Below are 19987 nucleotides of genomic sequence, written 5' to 3' on the forward strand. Positions count from 1 at the left end.
ACGCCGTCATCATCATGCCGCATAGCACTACGAAGAAGAATAAAAATCAATTATTTAATTAATTAAATTTTTAAATTGATTAATTTAAAAAATATCACAATATTATTAAATCGAATTGGTAAAGATACTCGATATGGGTAAGTTTATTGAGGAAGTTTCTAAATTTGAAATTCTGATTGAGGTGATATCATTCGCAATAAAAACTTTTCGTGGTGGGAAGAGACTAATCGATATCGTTTTTTGATTGTCAATTTCAAGTAGAAAATTTAGCTCTGAGTCGCAAGTTTGTATTAAAAATAACGGCATATGATCAGGTATTTATCTTGATTTTATATATAAAAAATTAAAAAAATAAGAAAATTAATTATTTGGCATCTAAAACCTGTCTGTCAAGTATTATTACTATCTGTTGTTTAACATATTATTTAACATATTTTTAAATTTATCAAATAAATTTCTCAAGAGAATCTTACATTCTTTCTTCTCTTCGCTTTGCCAATCAAACTCGCCTTCGTCGATAACTTCCATAAAGCGATTTCTCTTCTTGAAGTACATTGCCAGATCGGTTGACAGAATGGCGCTCTCGACAACTTTCATCACGCGTCTATAGTCCTCCATCGACAGGCTCTGGAAGATGTTGTTGCTATCGGAATTCAGAATCATGACGCACTGATCGAAGTGGTGGTGCTCCATCGTACTGGTGGAGTAAAGAATCGCCAGTGGGGATTCGGTTTTCGTCTGGAATGCGTTGTTTGTGCCGCGGTGATCTAAGTCATGACAGAGACAGGCCACCAGAAGTCCAAGAATCTCCAGATCGGTCATGAATTGTTCCATCTTGCCGGTCGTTAGCATCGCAAACATCGTTTGCGCGACGTTCAACGCGTGCCGCCAATTGTGATACTTTACTGGCCTGTCGGGAATAATTTCCGATTGTAATTCCATTTAAGATCGCGCGTTTGATATCTTAAGAGGAGACATCTCTGTTGTCAGAGCAAAATAGATGAAACGAAATTGAAATATCAACCTATAATTCTTTTTCACACTGAGGATCCATCTGCACAGGACGTCGTAGGGTATGTGAAACTTCTGTATGAGATCGCACTGCTTGAACATCCTGATGGTGGCGCGGCACGTGTCGTCGTCGTTGAGATCGAAGTCGATGAACGTGAAACTGTAAAGATTGTACGTGTCCGCGGACGGTATGGTGTCGGAGACGAGTCGCAGGGCATCCTCGTTGTTGGCGGTCGCGTGATAACTCAGGCATTCGAGGGCCACTTTTTGCTTCGCCATCAGCTTACACGCGGATTCATACATCTGCGTGTTGTGAATACCAAGACCGCAAAAGATGGCAAACGCCTCAAATATCGACACATCCGAATCGGTGAAGGACGTGCCATTGTCCTGCAAAAAATTTCTCTTGTTATTAATGAATGTCTATCGTCTCTTAATGATTTTATGTAACGACTGCTGGAGAAAGAATTGCAGCATTGAAAATACTTTAAAATATTCATTCTTGTATTTATATTCTTGTATATTCAGTATGTTTTATAATAAGAATATTTTTCATTGTGGTACAACATTAATATCTTGTTAAATTATTTCTTTTGTTGTTGTATACGATGAATTTTATGATGCAACGTTGTTGCTCGATACTCAGTGATCTGTTCTCAAACAGTACACAGTTTAAAAAGTCAGCAACGTAAAAAATCATATGCGATATACGATGCAGCATGTATGTAGATTATTAGCGGATTATTATTAGGAATTAAATGCAAAGTACATCTAAATGCAAATGCAAATTATCAATAACAGATTAATATGGCTGATTATTCAGGATTAGTTTGGATTACGTATTAAGAAGGAACTTTTCATCAATTCAAACCTTGTTGATCAATTGAGCAACTCCGATGACGATCCTCTGACCGTTTACAATCGGCATGCATAAGATACTCCTGATGGGTTCCTTCCCACTCTCGATTACGCCTTTCTTCAGCCACGTAGCGACATCGCCGATATTGAGAATTTGACCCGTCGCAGCGACGTACCTCGCGATTTGTCCTAGAGAACTCGATAGGTTGTTGTTACTTGGCCGATAGACTCGAGCCTCTTGCGTTTCGTTCTCCATTTCAAATACCATGGTAAATTTGCTGCCTTCGGTCGAGCCCTGAAAAAAGATGAATTATATGGACGTCATGGAAAAATTGTGAATTAAAACTGTTCTTTAATCTTTCTAGGAAAGTAAAAGTTTTGAGCTGTAAGTAAAAAATTCGAAAAAAATTCCAACATGTTGATTAACGTTACGAAAATTATGCGTGGAAATGACGAAGGAATACTTCACTTCGTCGGGAGTGCTGAAAAATTGCATTTTCGTATTTATTTATGCGTATACTTAGTTTATAGAATTAGGTTTACTCACGTGCTGTTGGATAATGTCCTCCATGTCGATGTTGTTGCTCTGAGCCGCCAGGAAAGAGAAAAAGATCATCAAACTTACAAATTCGAGTAACACGTGGCGGTGCCACTCACCTCTCTTCTCGATAACGGCTTTCTGCTCTCTTGTACCGATCTCCCGGGCCGCTCAACGATTTTCTCGAGATGTCCCTGGAAAGAGATTTGGCATCTCGTGCTTTTAAATACCGCAAGGCGGCATTTAAAATAATTGATCAACTTGACCGTATCGGTTAATTAAATATTGATTTGTTTTAAAAATCGCTTTATATTTTCTGCGACTTTATATCACACACATACACACACACACACACACACACACACACACACAAAACATGATACAATATATTTATCATAATGTATTGCATGAGAGTGAAATATTTCGCGGAAAGTACACTTACTGCCTCGCCACAATCCAAATCCAGCAGGTAAACGGCGCATCTCTCGCATTTGAGCAGCTCCTTTGCCTCGGTCATGATCTTCGTGACAAGACACTCGAGATTATTCTGCTCCTCGAATATGTTCCGCGCTAGATTGAGGAGTATTTGATTGCGTCGGTACTCCTGCACGGACAGCTCGAACAATTGCGCGTTCTGTATGCCGATGCCGCAGAATGTGAGGTATCTGCGATAATCGATGCCGCCGTAAAATTAGACGCACGATCGTATTAATAAACATATCGATCGCGCGCGACGCCGATTATAATTGCGCGTACACGGCAATTATATAGTCTTGTAACGAGACTGTGCGCCATTATGCAATATCAGTTAATCAGCAATTATGCCCTAATGTCTGCTTAAGCGTCCCGACACCTGGTCGTTACGCGCGATTACGCAAAGCTATAAATTTCGGAACGTATTCGCCGCAGTTTCGGCTCACCTTTGAAACACCTCGACGTCCCTATCTGTAAATTCGTTGCTGCCATTCGTCTTGTTGATAATCTGGGCGACCCCGATGACGTCGCCCTCGTAATTACAGATCGGCATCGATAGGATCAACGTTGTTTTGTATCCGGTTCGCATATCGATGGCGCTGTTGAATCTCGGATCCTGATGAGCATGAAGAAAAATTTATTTTAATCTAATCTACACAAAATGCGAACTCATCATTGATTAATTGGCTCTTAAACTCCGGCTACGCAGAGAGTTAGTTAGGTTTTTTTTTTCTCATCATGTTACGACATTGTGAGAATTATAACCCTGAGATTGAACGAAAGGTTCAATGCTCAGTGAATCAGACATCCCGAGATATATAAGCTGAAACCTTGTAAGCGTCCTTGATATTGATAATCTCCTTGGTTTGCGCCACGTAACCGGCGATACCGACTCCGAACGGTATTTTGATCTCCTCGTTTTTAGCCCGTTGAATGGCTTCCTCGAGCTCGGTATCCTGGGTGACGTCAAACAGCTTTGCTACCAGGTATCGGTCTTCTAATGGTCCTTTCGCCAGGAACAGGCTGCCGCGATCGGCATAAGTGAGTAGGCCGACGTTTACGAGGATTTTGTGGCATAGGACGTTGATGTCCAGTTCATTTGCCACGTCCCTTATCAGTTCCATAAACAGATCGCTTTCGTCTAGTCTACCGAGTTCCTCGCGACGAGCCTCCATTAGCGTGCTGTAAGTCCTGGAAGATTTAGTACTTGCGCTACCTAATTGCAAATTCCAATTAAGTTCGAAATGAATTTTGAAAAATTTATTATTTTATTAATATAAGTAAAGCATGTTGTATACAATATTTATATATCTCCAGTTTAATATCTATTATTTTACTTTTTATCTTGATGTTACACGGAGTGATTTGATCATATAACATAAAGATATAAGACAAAATTGTTATACATGACTTTATTGTTGATGTTGCTTACCTGTTGGGACTTCTGCTACGTTTTGCGGGTGAACTCGAGGCCAGCCAGGTCTGAAAGAGATCGGATGTGACGCTGTTACGTTTACCCCGGTTGAGAAGGTTCTCTTCCTGCTGCACGCTGGGCGCACTCGGTGGTGGTATCGGTTGCAGCATACACGTGTTCTGCAATCTTTGTCGAAGATGGAGACTCGCTTTCTCCCGCAGCCACGTTTCGGCTAAGGCAGGATGCGCCTCCAGATATCTTTGTCATAAAAATTTCGCAATTACGCAATTTTCCACATAAAATGTTCGTAAATTTGATTTTTTGAATTTTCATCCATTTTTTTGTATTCTCAATAATAATAATAATAATATTAATATCAAATAATAATAACAATAATAATAATAACAATAATAATAATAATATTAATATCAATAATATCAAGGTGTCTAAATGATATGAAAAATAAGATAGATAAGAATAGCCAGAGAATCTGTGTAAAAAAATATATTATCATATGCGCGCGCGGCAACGTTAATATTTTTAATTTTATTGTAAAATTCTTTAGAAATATTTATAAATAATTTAACAATTTGTCATTCAGTCATCCTGAAGCAGGATTGGAAAAGTTACTTTGTAAAAAGTTACAGTTATAGTTCTTTCCTTTCAAAAAATAACTAGTTACCGTTACAAGTTACCGATTTAAAAAAATAATATGTTACAGTTATAGCTACTCAGAAAGTAACGTTATTTTTTAGTTTCTTCTCTGTTTACTTCTTGTAATATTTTGTGCATTGCTATCTTAAATATAAAAATTTTATATTTCTAATGTATTTCTTGTAATATATTTTTAAGGACTGATTGCAACGACATAAGCGAAACTTAAAACTTTATAAATTTATTATAGTAATCGAATTTGATTGGTTCTTATTTTACATCTAACCACATTAAGACTTCGGAAACGTCATCCGAGTGTTTCTACGCATCATTTTATTCTTGTTTAACATTCGGTGAAAAACAAAGATAAAATGATACATGGGATACTCAAATGTTTTCGAATATAGCCTAAAAGTGTGAGAGGCAGGCTATCAGTGCTATTGGCTGTGTTCAACTCAAACAGCTTTGCAACTGTGTAAAATTCTTAAATGTGATTAGTTTATACATTTAGATCCATGAGAAACTAACTAAGAGAGAAACTAACAAAAATCCTTTCTAAAGAAAGATTTTTACAACAGTTGCAAAATTGTTTTCTCTGCTGAACGTAGCCATTGTGTCATTTTATCATTAAATATTAAAATAAGGATAGAATGACACAATAGTGCTAAATGACAAATAAATTTGAAATATATAAAGTAACGATGAAAGTAACTATTAAATTAGTTATTACTTACTAAAAATATGTAATTAAGTTAAGTTACAGTTATAAATGGAAAAAAGAAACGAAGTTAAGTTATAGTTATTGAAAAAAAGTAACTCTAACAAATAACGAGTTACTTCCCAACCCTGCCCTGAAGTAATAGAATTAATTACCTTCCAACTCTATCCATGGTGAGATTGTCATCCTCATCGTACTCATGTATAATATCTTGGCAGCTGACTTTCTTACTCCTGCATAGCCTAATTATCTCAACCTCCTTCATATCAGTCTTTATGCTTGTACTTAGGGGTATTTTTGATTCTGATCGCGCGGACGTTTTCAATTTTTCGGAACTATCGTCAGCGGAGCCAACGATTTCCGATTGCTCGGGATTGGACGAGCGCACCAAAGGACAATCGTCCTTCTCTGGTGTCTTCTCGGACACCGACTTTGTAGAGATCTTCATTGTTTCGAAGTTCTCGAGATTGTTATTATGATTTGCCTATGAAAGGTGTGACAGATCGGAATTATATCTATTTGTTACTATGTTTGCTACAATTTTTTATTTTACTAATCTTTAATTCATATTCTTTACGTCATTTTGAAAGATCGAAATAGGAAACGAAATATTTTAGTAGTAAATTACATAATAATTACATAATAATTTTATCATTGCATCATGAGCAGGACTTGGATAATATTTGTGATAGTACGCTTCTAAGATATTTTGTTGATTGATGCTAATTTTTCTTAAATTATTAAATTATTGTGTAGATATTATTATTTTCATATACCTATTATATATGTATATGCCTTTTAATAATATTTTACATTCTTTTGAAATATATTAGAGCTTTCTTATAATAAGAAAATTATATAATTTCTTCTACTGCAAAAGAAATCCACGAATAAACGACATTGGTTTAAATTAGAATTTTGATCCAAAGTATATAAAGTGATATTAAAGAATTCTTATACATTGTTTTTTTTTTGGCAATTTTCAAATTATATCCAGGTTCTGGGCACGAAGTATCTTTATATCTGTTTAAATATTGTCGAAATCAACGCAACTGTTATAACAGTTATAACGACAGAAAACATTAATGTAAACTGTTTAATTACTTCCGTGTCGGCGGCCTCCGACAACTCATCATCCACTTCGTCTTCTGCTTCCATATCACCTTGAGCTTAATGTAACGTGCATCGAGCGCAATAGGAACGTTCAGTTATGCGACGGGAACCGTGTGAATAAGAGGAAGTTTCACATCTCGTCACCCTTTCGTTTCCCGGTATTTATACATATCTTCGCGAGTCCCGGAAATTCGCATCTGAAAAAAATTTGCGGTTTCTTTATGACGCAGTATACTTCTGATAATTTTATTTTTATACTCTAGTCTTGATAATGTCGACATGTTATTCTTTTCTGTTCTATTCATTTGCCGATTCATTTGCTCACCAGAAATTTTAATTTGTTGAATAAATACTATTTAAATAAATTAAACAAATGAATCGCGCTATGTTAAACATACATATGAGAAGAATACGCCGGAATTGTCGTTATTGCAACACAAGGTTGCCCTTTTATTTGTAGACGAATGCTTTTCGAGCATTGATTTTTGATATATATATATATATATATATATATATATATATATATATATATGTAGCAATATGTAAAATACGATTTTCCATTTTTTTCGGTTTTTCGAACATAATTCGGACTGACGTAACTCACGTTTTCATAGCAGTCACTCTTAATGATGACTCTTGGAGATAATTTGACAAGACCTCATACGATTTAGGATACGCTTTAAGATCTCATTTCCCACATTTTTGAATGTTCGAAATGTTATCTATGAATGTCGAGCGTCGAAGACGAGCCCATGAATTTCATATTTTATTGATGCGACTCGTATACGGCGGGATCCTTCTTTGCTCTTCGGTTAGTCCTCTTTTACTCTTCCTCCCCCATGAGAATCAGGGAAAGGATCGAAGGCAACGACCCACTGGGGAAATCCACGTCTAATCACTGAATTATGAAATTACGCGATTCAATATTCATGAAGAAGGCCGTCCAGCCGCCGGCGGCGTCTGCAATTCTCAATGAGACTAACCGCTTCGCATTAAGTCCCTTGTTAATACGTTTCCTGTCGATGATTATCCTTCCGCGCGCGTCTCTCGCTCTTACAACTTCGACATTTTATCCGCTAAATTGGAACTGAGACTGGATAATTGGAATGTCATGGCAACGTGAGTGAATGCGAATTCAATGAGCATTTTTGCGAATTGTCTGTTATATTGAACTGCGTCGTGGAGATCGCAAATATTTTTATTACGGGACATCATGGCATTAGATTAATTTAATTTTGATCGTAGATAAATGATGATGTTTAAAATACTTGCTGTAAACTTGTTATACATCTTGATTTATAATATTAGTTTTCCAAGAAATAAATATGTTCTCCTAATATACAGATTCGCACGATAAGGAATGAATAACATCTTTTAGCACTTATTTGTATCACTACGGATTTGATAAAAGTCTTATTTCTAGAATTCGAAAGTTTTTAGAATACGTTCGATGAATACGTTCTCGTACAACAAAAAACTTTACGAAGACTAAAATTATGGGTTTTAATATTTTTTTAATACAATTTTGTTAAAAGAATGTAAACATGTATGTATATTTTTGAATTATCTATTTATAAAATTTCCATAACGTTAAATTAGAACGGGTTAATTATTCACGCAAAGAATCTAAATCGCTTAGAAAAGGTTGCAATCAAGGACAGTTCTTTGATGAACAAATTTGATTGCTTATTTGCTTACAATAACCTAGACAGATATGCTAGTCACACAAACACAGTCACCTGCATCGCTCACCTGCAGTAAATCACTCGCGAAGAATGTCTTATAAATGCAGCACACCCGCGTGTCCGGCCCGAAATAGCCATCACTCCTGTAAAATGTCATTTGCGATTTTCTGCCGCACGTGAACGCTCGCCTTTACGTACAATCGAGTCCTTCGCTGGCAGCTATCACATCGGGCGCACATCGTTTCAACAGATCACAAAGTTCCTCGACATATCGTCACCCATTTCCCTTCATGAACGAAATGAACGTCATCGAACGTACACAAACGAATGTACACAAAAGTCGCATCTTACTTTTATTCCACCCGTGATTCTCCCTCGATAAACATATCTCCCTTTCGTCCGTCGCGTCGATATCCTTTCTTTAATTCAAGCGTATCAAGGATACATTACGGTCGACTGTGTGTTCCGTCCTCATCCCGGCGTGCGTCGAACGCGACGTGCTCCCGAAAGCGTTCAATCGCGATCGATTGGACGGAACCGATTGCTGGCCGAACGTGAAAGCGCGACCGTCGTCGCGCGATCACGCAGACGCATCTCGTATAATCTCGCGTATTTTATTTTTTTTTTTTTTTTCACGTTCAAGTTCGTCACCGTTCGATTTATCCGTCACGGCGTGTTTTCCAGCCTCTCTATCATCTGCGAAACCGCAACATCACTCGGCGGGCAGAGTCTTTTCCGTCGCGAGATTGACAATCGGAAGCTTTGCTCCTTTTCCGAAGTTCAGCTCAATCGATCTGTGATCTCTCTCTCTCTCTCTCTCTCTCTCTCTCTCTCTCTCTCTCTCTCTCTCTCTCTCTCTTCCCCCCTCTCTCTCTTTCTCCAATCCTACTTTATCATGTTAATTTCGTTTTAATCAATTTTTTTTATTTCCTTCCCGTCATCAATTCATTTTTGGAGTGTGCGATATCGCGCGCGCATGAACGAGCAGAACGAAATAAATCGGACGATTTAGCGACAAGATCACGCGCGATCGACGTGAGCCTCTAAATGAGAGGATCTCCGGTCGCTTCCGGGAGCGAGATCATCGCCTCCTCCGCACGCGGCTTCGATCGTCCCCACATCGTCCGCCTCAAATAGAAAAGTCCGTCCTCTTCTCTCTCTCTCTCTCTCTCTCTCTCTCTCTCTCTCTCTCTCTCTCTCTCTCTCTCTTTCTCTCTCTCTCGTACCTTCTCTACGAGTTATTTATCGAGAATCGTTTTGATCTCTCGCGCGATGCAGGATCAATGCGCAGCCCATTGATACGCGATTGCGAGCTCGAAACCGCATCGACCGGCACGTCCTCGTAGATTCCTCTTTCTCGCGTCCTCATCCTGCCTCCGCTGACAGGATCGTCCTGTGAAGCGAGTAATGCCGTTGGTTCATCGACAATCGCCTACCAACGAAGGATCTTTAAATTGTTCGTTAGACTATCGCTCACTCCCGAGACATCGTCTCTCAAAGGATCACTCCCTTCCGCCAGTGTCATATTTCGAGATCAACTTGTCACTACTCTTCGCAGCATTCACTCGCTCGGGACGTCTCTCGATTTTCGCTTCCGGTTTCGACGGACTCGTGTCTCGGGGATGGTGGCCCGTGTGAGGGATCCAGGCGGATTCGGGTCCAGGACGATCCGCGAGCGCTGTCCGCTTATCGCGGATAACGTTTCGCGCCGGGACGCGACGCGACGCGACGCGACGCGACGCGACGCGACGCGACGCGACACGACACGACACGACACGGCGGTTGACAGCGACGTCGATAGCGAACAGTTACGGACCGGTTGAAAGCTCCGAGCTTACTGAAGTCTCCCTCTCGGGGTCAGGCGGACGCGGGTGTTCGAGGAGGAGTGCGGCGCGGAGTGGAGCTCGGCTGGTTACGCGTCCAAGCCTCCCACGGCTTCTCCGCGCTCTGCTCCGCGCGCGTCTCGTACGCGCGCTACCATCCGCGATCGTCTTGGGGTATTACTATCTCCGCATCGAACCCGCGTCTCTCGGAGACTACATATACGCCTGTGTATTTGAATATATCTCGCCTCGGTGCACGTGAGTCCGACGGACGCTTATCGTCCTCGTGGTCGTGAGTACTATTCAAGTATGTATTGGTCCCCGTGCGTGTGCGTGCGTGTGCGTACGTGCGCGCGCGCGCGCGCGCGCGCGCGCGTGTGTGTGTGTGTGTGTGTGTGTGGGGCGCGTGCGCGCGCGCGCGCGTAGAGGTTCACGCGGACGCTTATCGTCTTCGTCGTGGGCAAGGTAGCGACGTTCGGTGTGCGCGTGTGCGCGAGAGGCTCACGGACGCTTATCTCTCAACTGTGATGTGATCCGGTTGCGCGTGTGGGTGTGTACGTGTGTGCGCACGTGCGGCAGGGATACCGAGGAGAGACGTCTTCTCTCTCGCGCGCGCTCTCGCCGTGCTCCGGGAAAGATCGATAGCGGCCGGCGGAGAGAGAGAGTATCCCGGACGCAGGCAGGCAGGCAAGCAGCCAGGCGAATAGATGGGCAGGCAGACAGGCAGGCAGGCAGGCAGGCAGGCAGGCAGGCAGGCAGGCAGGCAGGCAGGCAAGGCAGACAGGCAAGGCAGACAGGCAAGCAGGCAAGCGGACAGGCAGGCAGGGAGGCAGGCAGGCAGGCAGGCAGGCAGGCAGTCAGGCAGCATCCCCTGCTGCTCGCGAGATTTTTGACTTTGAAATTTCGCGAGCGCCGGCCGGCATGCGTCGATATCCGATGATGATGTCGCACGCGCTCGATCGATCGACCCGCGCCGCGCCGCGCCGCGTCGCGCCACGCCGCGCCACGCCGCGCCGCGCTACGCCACGCGTTTCGCGGAAGTTAACGAGCGCGGGACCACTAATCGAACACCTGTGCCTAATGCGTTTCAGGGAATTTAACTATCAACGTGTGCGTCGTTATTAATGCGGCAGTGTGCGGACGCGCGCCGCGTTACGGCGTTGAATTTCAACCCTTAAGCGCGCCCGGTATCCTCCTCATGAAATTTTCATGAAATTCAGGCTATATTACGGCAAAAGTTACTTCGCACGATGTATCGAGCATTAATATCGGGGCGTGAAAATAAATGAGATTACGCTTTTCCACGTGGTGTGTGGCCTTTGCTATTTGATATATTTGATATATTTGAATAATTATTAGGATATCGAGTGCCCGGTGAGGGAGGGAGGAAAGAGAGAAAAAGAAGCTTCGCGGCGTTACTTAATCCATCGTTCTCCAGCATAATGAGAAACACTCGTGTCAGTTTTTGTGATTTTTTTTTTTTTTATGCGACGACAGTTACAACGGACACCTTTCCTGGAAAATATACAAATACACATATATATATATTGAAGAGAACGAGATAAATCTATAATTTGTAAGCTTTATTTCAATTTGGTTTGATATTTAAAAGTCATCTCACAAATTATGGTCCTTCGCTTTGAGTTTCTATTAGTTTCAAGTATTGCCAACAGTATATAAATAAGCTACGTTGGTATGTTCTTTGTAAACGTTGTAAACAAGTTTTATATCGGCTAACGAGCGTTGCATCCTTTTCGCTCTTGACGCCATATAATAATTATTCGGTATTATATGTAAACCCTTATCAATGCTAATTGGCAAGCGTTTCACGTTAACGTATCGCGATATGTTATGCAACATACGCACGTGCGTGTACGTAGCTTTGACGTCTGTCCGTCACGCGAAAATCGGATTACGACGATGTTTCATATATACGGTGTACAATCTCCTCTGAATTCTCTAAATTTTTTGGTCGTCTCTCTCTCTCTCTCTCTCTCTCTCTCTTTCCTACCTATTTTGGATTGACTAGTACAACGCTTTAATTTTCAATATGGAACGTTTCGATAATCGGACTTTAAATCGACTTTCCGTCGAAGTCAAGTCTAAACGAGACGCTTAATTTGCCAAAATCAATAAAGTTTCAACATCAAATATTAATACATTTTGAATGTTACATGCAGTTAATTCTGCAGTTAAGTCTCTCATCAAAATTTTAGCTTAAGACTTTATCGATTATGTATTCCGAAAATTGTCGACTATAGAAAAGCGTGTATTTTCTGACTATGCTATAGTCGCATAATGCCAATTATTATGCACAATATAATTTCAATAATTTTTAAAACTTTTCTTACATAATGTCAACGTGTAAACCCGAAAATATGTATTCTTTGTTTTGAATATTTAAATATTAGCAATATTTTGCAGCTTAACTGCTATGTACACTTGATTTCTTATTATTATTATTATCTGCTCAGTTTAAAATTTTTATTCTCTCATTTGATATAGACATCATTTATTCGCTCATTTGCAAAAATAGATCGATTGAATGTTAGTATTTTATAAGCTTTTGCCACGATTCTGTGACGTAATCTCGGCACCGAAATCAATGTGTTTACATACATCCGTTATATGAACGGAGAAATCAAATTACGCTTCTGAATTCTCGTTTCTCGAGATCCTTTTTTTAGGACAGTCAATCGACAATTAACTGCCCCAATTTAAAGCGAGTGTCCTCGCGAATAACAGACAAAACGCCGATGTCATTTAGTCAAGCTGTTACAGTTCCTTACTTGTATTTTTCTTTTCCTTTTTTTCATTATCTGCTTCGCAGTTTGTTTGCAGTTTGATTTTAACTCCAATTATAATTCCTGAGCGAAATTAACACAGATTGAATTATGCTCTTTATCATGGAAATAAGTCGCGCGTTTAGCAAAGCGACGAGATTTTCTTTACGAGATCTTACGAGATCTTATTGTTATTCACAAAGTTGTATCAAGGTTGCATAATTGCAAAACGGAAGAATTATTCGAGAGAGAATTATTTCGAAAGAATTATTACTTGTTACGCTACCATGCTTTTCAACATAAAAGTCATGATCTACTTGTTATTATTGGTAAATAATATTTTATAAATGAAAAAAATGAAGCCGATGTATATATATATATAATAAAAGGAAGATTTATCGTGGAAATATAAAGGATACAAATTTCTCTCTGGATTTGCAATATGTGCTTGTAAAATGGTTTTCTCTGAATTATAACATTTTTGCTTGTAAAACTGTTTTCTCAGAATTAACACTTAACATTTTCGCGAGAACAATTCAATCGTTTTAAACAAAGAGACATAATGTATAACTTGTTCACCTTTTCTCGTCCTTGTCCCCGATGATGTTGAAGTATGGAGAAGGATTTGGAAGATTTGGGATCCCGGATATTTCGGAATCCCGGGTATTCCGCTCCGATTTGCGCATATCGGCCAATCGAGCTTTACGAAGCCGCACATCACGATAAAATATATGCGGCACAGCCGATGTAGGTGGACAGATTTCCAGGGTCACCGCTATCGTCGAGGGGTCTCGTTCTATTGGATTCTAGCCAGGATTATGGTTTCGAAAATGGGATAAACGGGGATAGAAGATAGCAAGAAAGAAGGTGGCGGGGAAAAAATCGCGAGAGGAGCTATCGTATAATTTGATAGACGGTGAATAACTCGTTAGCGATGATGGAGTGGAAAGAGGTCAAAAACTGCGGGGGGAGAGGGGAGGAGGAGGACCGGGGATTGGGATTAAATTCCGCTCAGGGCCGACAATGAGGGCCTGGCACGTTTTATCGCGAGGTTTACTTCGCGATTTTTCATGCAACGTCGCGCTAACTATCTAATAATCTCTGCAGCATCACGGAATACAAAAATGGAGATCGACGGCCGGAATTGGGGCAACATGCGAGAGAGATATGTGAATGTGTTTAAAGTTGAAAAGGCTTCCTTGCCGAATAAGAGCCGAATGAAGATGTAAAGGTCAAAATGCGCGACACGTGTTAAGAATTCACATTCTGAAAGAAACGCACGAGAAAGAGAAGAATGAGAGAGAGAGAGAGAGAGAGAGAGTGTGTGTGTGTGTGTGTGTGTGTATGTGTGTGTCTCATTTTTAATACTATGCGCTATAATTTCCAATTTGAAACTATATAAACGTGAATTTCATAATTTATGAAGAGGCGACGTGTATGTGCATAGCGAATGGAAAATTCTCCGCGAAAGCAAGATTATTTTATAATCGCTTGGCAAAATACATATACGGCTAAAAGGATTACAGAAGAAGATCTCGTCACCTCGTCATTTCAGTCTCCCGTCTGCATGCTGCGATCGTTATTGCTCAATATATCCCACGTATTTACTTTACTACGTTATCTCACCGTTACTCCGAGGCTTTACGTCATTAGACGAGGCCATCAACGTTTCACCATCGCGGGGGCGGTCGAAAATCACTGGACCATCATCATGCTCTTCCATTAAATATATATACGCGACACTCTTTTCGTCCTCTTCAGTCGTCGACTTCTCCTCCTTGTCACCGTCGTCGTTTGCGTTTTATCACGACTCTTTTTTACCTGCCTCACCGTTAACGACGCAGCCGAGAGCTTTTGTGTGGTGAACTTTGCACGGCGCACTTTATTTCGTGTGGAATTAAAGTCGCACGAACCCTACGCGTATATCGATTTCCTATTTATAGAATATAATTTAACCAACCTTAATTATTGGCTCGTTACCGAACAGGATTGACCTTTCGGCTAAATATGTATATGATTAGGTGAAATAGTGAAAATAAAATGATTACAGAGGAAACTGCGAATGAAATAGATAGAGGATAGATAAAATACACATTTACGTAAGTTTGTAAAGAGTGCTCTAATGCAACAAAGTTATTATTTTGTCAATTTTTTCGATTGAATCTGGATAATGTTGACATTTATATATAAAGCTATTTATTCCCTCGTCGGGAGAGAAAAAAAAAGCGTCTTATTATCGATCTCGCAACTGAAATTAGAGTACATTCTTGAAGGATGTAAAATAGGATAGCGATAAAGCGCAGATATATAGTATAATACAGATGCGAGAATATATAATACAAATGTAGCTGGTAGCGGTATATAAAACTCCGCGGTAATGAAACTCAATATCGATTGATTAATTATAATGACGTTAGTTCTGCATTATTAATAATTCACTTCTAAATTAATACGCAAAGTTTTACGAGGGGACACAGTTTTCACTTTTAGAAAGCTATCCACGCACGTCGTTTACAGAGTTGCATTTAACGCTTCCCTCGCCACGGTGGTGGCGGCGATACGATTAGTCCAACACCCCTGCTAATGACGATCGGCGTTGTTCACCGAATAAACCCCGGGGCGCAAAGTCACGCCCCATTTCGCCTCCTCTCGCGCCTTGCTTCCCATTTACAAATCCTTCGGACACCGACGGTACCGCCGTTCTGTTTACGTTACGCCTCCGACTTCTTCGAGGAAAATAGCCGGGATTTATCTATGCGCATAAACTTTCTTACGATCAATATTTGCGTCATTTGATCGGACAAGCCAAAATCATTAGGCTCTTCGCGGAATAACACGGAATAGGAGCGTTTTTGCATAAATCGAAATGAAAGAGGACGAATAATCCGCCATAGTTTATAATACCGCCATAAGGACAATTATATCAAAGATGTAAAAATTTCGCAATTAAATTAAAAGAAAACTAAATAAGAGTATCGCCACTTGTGTGCATTCGAAGAGAAATGCAAATACATTATTTATTTTTAATTATTATTCTTGAAATTTCGCCCGGGGATTTTTTTTTTAAACTCGGCATCTGATTTTACATACGACGGATTGTGGAAGGCGTGACTGATCGAATACATTGTGTAAGGCACGGCGATCCACGAAAGCTAATGACGAGTCAATGTTTACGGCAGACGGTGGATCGTTAATGCAACTTAAACGAATTTCGCTATAGATTGAGTGCACTAATAAGCTCTCAGAGAGAGCTACCGGTTTACATCCGATCGATCGTCGTCATTTTCCGCTATCGGAAGCGCGCGTTTCTTGTCCTGCCTCGCGAATTCAGCAAATTTCTGCTCTCCGATCCGAGAAATGTCGTCATGCCACGGATGACAGCCTGGGGGTTGTTGCTCGGCCAATAATTCACTTGGATTACCAATTACGACAAAGACTCGGGTCTGCGTGGCGTACTTAATTGATGGGACACAATAACATTATTAGACACTATTCCGAGGTGTCTAAAAGCGGATTTTCGCAATTGTCCATTGAAATAGAAACTATAATTAGAAAGATAATTAGATGATCAGATGATAATTAAGAGATATAATATCTTAGAAGACGTAATGAACGGTCGACAAGTAATATATCTCTGGAAGTAGAAAGAAAAAGTGTTAGAACATATAGAAATTTATAAAGCTTTCCTGGATTAATTAATATGATAGATTAATTAATATGATCGATTTGTGACTATTGTTAAAGGAATGTTATTTACTGTCAAAGATCTTCATCGTGAAATCTTTCATAGGGTGTGATGGTTTTTTGAAACGTGTCGTAATCCTTTTTTTCCTCTTTGTTGGCCAACAATTTTCTACGTTCCAACGTGAGGTATATCAACAGCGGACAGTACGCCATATTCACGATGCCCACGACTCGCATGACCCATGGGAATCCAATAGCTTTGACCATTTCACCTCCCATAATAGGTCCTTCAAAAAAGTGCAATTTATGCAATATATATCTTTCGTAATATTTTACTTTTTTAAATTGTAAATTATCCTAAATGGAATTAGTACCAAGAGGAAGTCTCTCACTTTTCTCTGCTTGCTTTTATTCTATAAAATTGTTTCTTTCAATTTTACTCAGACAACAAGTCTTAATTTTTCGGTCGGAACATTTTACCTAAGGAATAAGCCAAACTGACAGCCACTTGTTGGATCGAGTAAACGAGTCCATAATTGCCATTTCGGTCTACCAAGCTGGCCAGCAGCGGCACTAGGGCTGCATCCGCGACGCCAATGCCTAGACCCATCCCCAGATGTGGGAATATCAACTGTGACATTGTGTTCGCGGACGGGATGAAAATGGCGCTAATGCCGACCACGAACATAGCCAGAATCGCCACTTTGCTACGCCCGTAATGATACGCTATCATACCAAAGAAGTTGGTCCCGATTAGGTAACCTACGCTGTCTGGTATGAATACCGTGCCCAGTTGCCATTTCTGCAAGGGACGAGATTCTATTGGTATTAATTAATAATGATGATTATGAAACAGTCAATAAGTTTTATATGAGAGTTTTAAATGAGTTAGAGCAAACTAAAATACATTATTAAAATTTAATGTGATATCTTTTTATTTTAATAATTAAAATTTAATAATATTTAAAATAAAAGTTTTTTGTCACCTTGGGTTTTATATGAGTCCGAAGCCAAATTGGCAGGCAAGGTTCTAGTATTGCCATCGGCGATGTCGAGCACCAAATTGCACCAGAGATGATGAGAATATGTGGATTAGATAATAAATGCCGCCAAGTAATTTGCTGCTTACTTGGCTGATACATATAAAATAAAATAATTTATTTAAATAACTTAATTTTGTTAATTTAATAATTGTTAATTTTCTAATAAATATCAAATATTTTTATATAAAATGTGACAAATTTAATTTGTCATTTTTTAAAATCCTTGGACTAATATAAATGACAGTATTGCTGATGATTAAAACTTATTAAAAAATTGTAAAATTGTGTAAATTACTTCATGAGAGAGATAGTGTCTTTTATATATATATATATAATTCGAATTATAAATTTTGCTATACGCGTATTTACATTCCGTTTTATATAATTTAATCTTAATCTTAAATATTTCAACGTTTCAAAATAAATAATACTACGTTGTACCTCGGCGTTAGTCTGAATGTCTAATGTCAAGATTTCCAGACCTATGAAAACAGCACGTATTAATATTCCATTATTTTTATGCGAAGAAACATATTCTTAACTATTCTAATCTAATTATAATTTTAAAAGACTACTTACAAATTACTATAACGATGAGACTGGACACTAATAGAAAAGGTGCCATTTTTCCCTCGAGGTCGTAAAGCACAGAACCGATCGGATAGCCTAGAAGAACGCCCAGGGCGATACTGCCGAGAACAAAACCCATGATCTTAGATCTTTCGTCTTCCTCGGAGTACTGAGAAGCGACCAGCGACATGCCGGATACTGCTATACACGCTGAGGCTATACCTTGAATGCTTCGGGCCAAGAAAAGTATCTCGTACGTTTGTCCGAAGGCGAACACTGACAACAATGAAAACTTTGAAACTTTTCACAGGGGCGTTTACTTTAAGTCTTTAATTTCTTCAAGTGCTAAATTAACAAAAGTTTCCTGACAATTTCCTAAACAAAATTAAATTTACGTAAATAATAAAAAAAAAGAAATAAAAAAAATAATTTAAAAAAATGTATTTTTAAATTCAAGATGTAATTGTTAGCTTATATTCAATCAATATCTGATTTGACTTGATTTTTAAAACTCCCATGAATCATATAGAGTGAAACACAAATTGTGCACGAGCGTAAAGTTCTATTCATTGAAAAAGCGCAAATGCGGATGAAAGTGTCGTTCGTAACTTACGCAAAGCAGCTAGCAAGAGGCTGAGATTTCCCAGGAATAGGGGCCTGGCGTAGCCCAGAGTGCCAGTGAGAGTGCCCACGGCGGGATTCAAAATTAATTGGACCAGAGCCTTCGAGCTCAGGAGTAATCCCACTCGACCGTTTTCGTCCTCCTCGCCGCTCGTGGTCGTATTCGCATCGAGCGTGCACAGATAATCGGGGATAATCGGCACTGAAACATTTTCGAATCAGCGGATTGTTTAGCTCGTGATTTTCTATTTCTTTCCTTCGGCTTAGTCTTAATTACCGACTACAGTCAATAGGACATTATCCAGAAAGAGGCTGAGATAGACCACCACGACAGTGATCATGCGACTGTTCTTCAGATCGTCTAATCTCATTCTTGATCATCGATCTCAATGTAGGATAAAAATATGTCGAATGCACTAAAAATCACTATGTCCGCGTGAAATTAATGATTTTTAGCAAAAATTTATGCGTAATGATCTTTTAATCATCATGATAATTCGTCATTAATAAGTTAAACGAATAAGATATTATTAAAATACGGAATGCAAGTGACATGTAAAAAATTAGAAATTTTAAATAGTCTATTAATTAAATTTTCAAAATTTTACAAAAGAAAAGTGAAATGAAAATTAGATAAATAAGGTGCCGTTACTCAGAAAATTATTATTTAGGACAATCGGCATTTCTCAATCTATTTATTTGAGATGAAGCTTTCTTCTAAATTCCGAAAAATTGCGCGAATGAATCCTTCTTTTTTTGTCGCCTTGATAAGCACGTAATTCAAGTAACTCTCTTCTTCTTTTTTTAATTTCTTTTTTTCTTTTTTTTTTCTTTTTTCGTCACTTGAAAAGCCGTTCTAAACGTGACTGGAAAGCGAACGAGTCTCATGCGGGCTTTTATAGCTACTGGAGCTCGTCCTTGCGCAGAAGCTTTTTCATGGGGGGCAACGCGAAGGTTGGATCGGATGGCGCACCGTTTCACGAACCGATGCACTTTTC

General features: G+C 39.5%; 2 protein-coding genes across 11 annotated transcripts in view; both read right to left on the bottom strand.

Annotated features, from left to right (window-relative positions):
- Pde6 (phosphodiesterase 6) overlaps positions 1–10385 on the bottom strand; it is an 11925-nt gene extending 1540 nt beyond the window's left edge. Inside the window, exons 1-14 of one of the 10 annotated variants that reach the window (XM_089072889.1) lie at positions 9943–10385; positions 8533–9858; positions 6772–6977; positions 5823–6151; positions 4314–4553; positions 3712–4072; positions 3328–3497; positions 2850–3072; positions 2526–2601; positions 2417–2463; positions 1883–2164; positions 1025–1401; positions 474–910; positions 1–27 (exon numbers count right to left, since the gene is read on the bottom strand). The exon at positions 1–27 is cut by the window's left edge and continues 1540 nt beyond it. In XM_089072889.1, coding sequence (XP_088929015.1) covers positions 1–27; positions 474–910; positions 1025–1401; positions 1883–2164; positions 2417–2463; positions 2526–2601; positions 2850–3072; positions 3328–3497; positions 3712–4072; positions 4314–4553; positions 5823–6151; positions 6772–6825 — 2623 coding nt within the window. In that variant the 5' untranslated portion in view covers positions 6826–6977; positions 8533–9858; positions 9943–10385. Of the gene's footprint in view, positions 28–473; positions 911–1024; positions 1402–1882; positions 2165–2416; positions 2464–2525; positions 2602–2849; positions 3073–3327; positions 3498–3711; positions 4073–4313; positions 4554–5822; positions 6152–6771; positions 6978–7384; positions 7679–8532 lie in introns of those variants that run through there. The other 9 variants (XM_089072901.1, XM_089072884.1, XM_089072893.1 and 6 more) reach the window with 9 other exon arrangements.
- Positions 10386–15171: 4786 nt separating this feature from the next.
- On the bottom strand, positions 15172–19987 carry LOC105433189 (synaptic vesicular amine transporter). Its single transcript, XM_089073039.1, has 8 exons — positions 19267–19987; positions 18982–19191; positions 18378–18644; positions 18240–18280; positions 17742–17888; positions 17236–17557; positions 16829–17042; positions 15172–16705 (listed from the first exon to the last, which is right to left on the bottom strand). Exons 1-7 carry the CDS (start codon positions 19358–19360, stop codon positions 16831–16833), a joined length of 1293 nt encoding a protein of 430 aa, XP_088929165.1. The 5' UTR covers positions 19361–19987; the 3' UTR covers positions 15172–16705; positions 16829–16830.

Source organism: Pogonomyrmex barbatus, unplaced genomic scaffold (genome assembly GCF_055798465.1).
Source record: "Pogonomyrmex barbatus isolate J1 unplaced genomic scaffold, ASM5579846v1 scaffold1, whole genome shotgun sequence".
NCBI classification, from domain to species: domain Eukaryota; kingdom Metazoa; phylum Arthropoda; class Insecta; order Hymenoptera; family Formicidae; genus Pogonomyrmex; species Pogonomyrmex barbatus.

Excerpts from the sequence above, each read along its gene's own strand:
- LOC105433189 (XM_089073039.1), bottom strand. The coding sequence starts at position 19,360 with ATGAGATTAGACGATCTGAAGAACAGTCGCATGATCACTGTCGTGGTG. Across the intron at positions 18,645-18,981 it reads CCTCTTGCTAGCTGCTTTGC|TGTTCGCCTTCGGACAAACG; the intron begins GTAAGTTACGAA and ends CATTGTTGTCAG. Across the intron at positions 17,043-17,235 it reads CAGTTTGGCTTATTCCTTAG|GACCTATTATGGGAGGTGAA; the intron begins GTAAAATGTTCC and ends ACTTTTTTGAAG.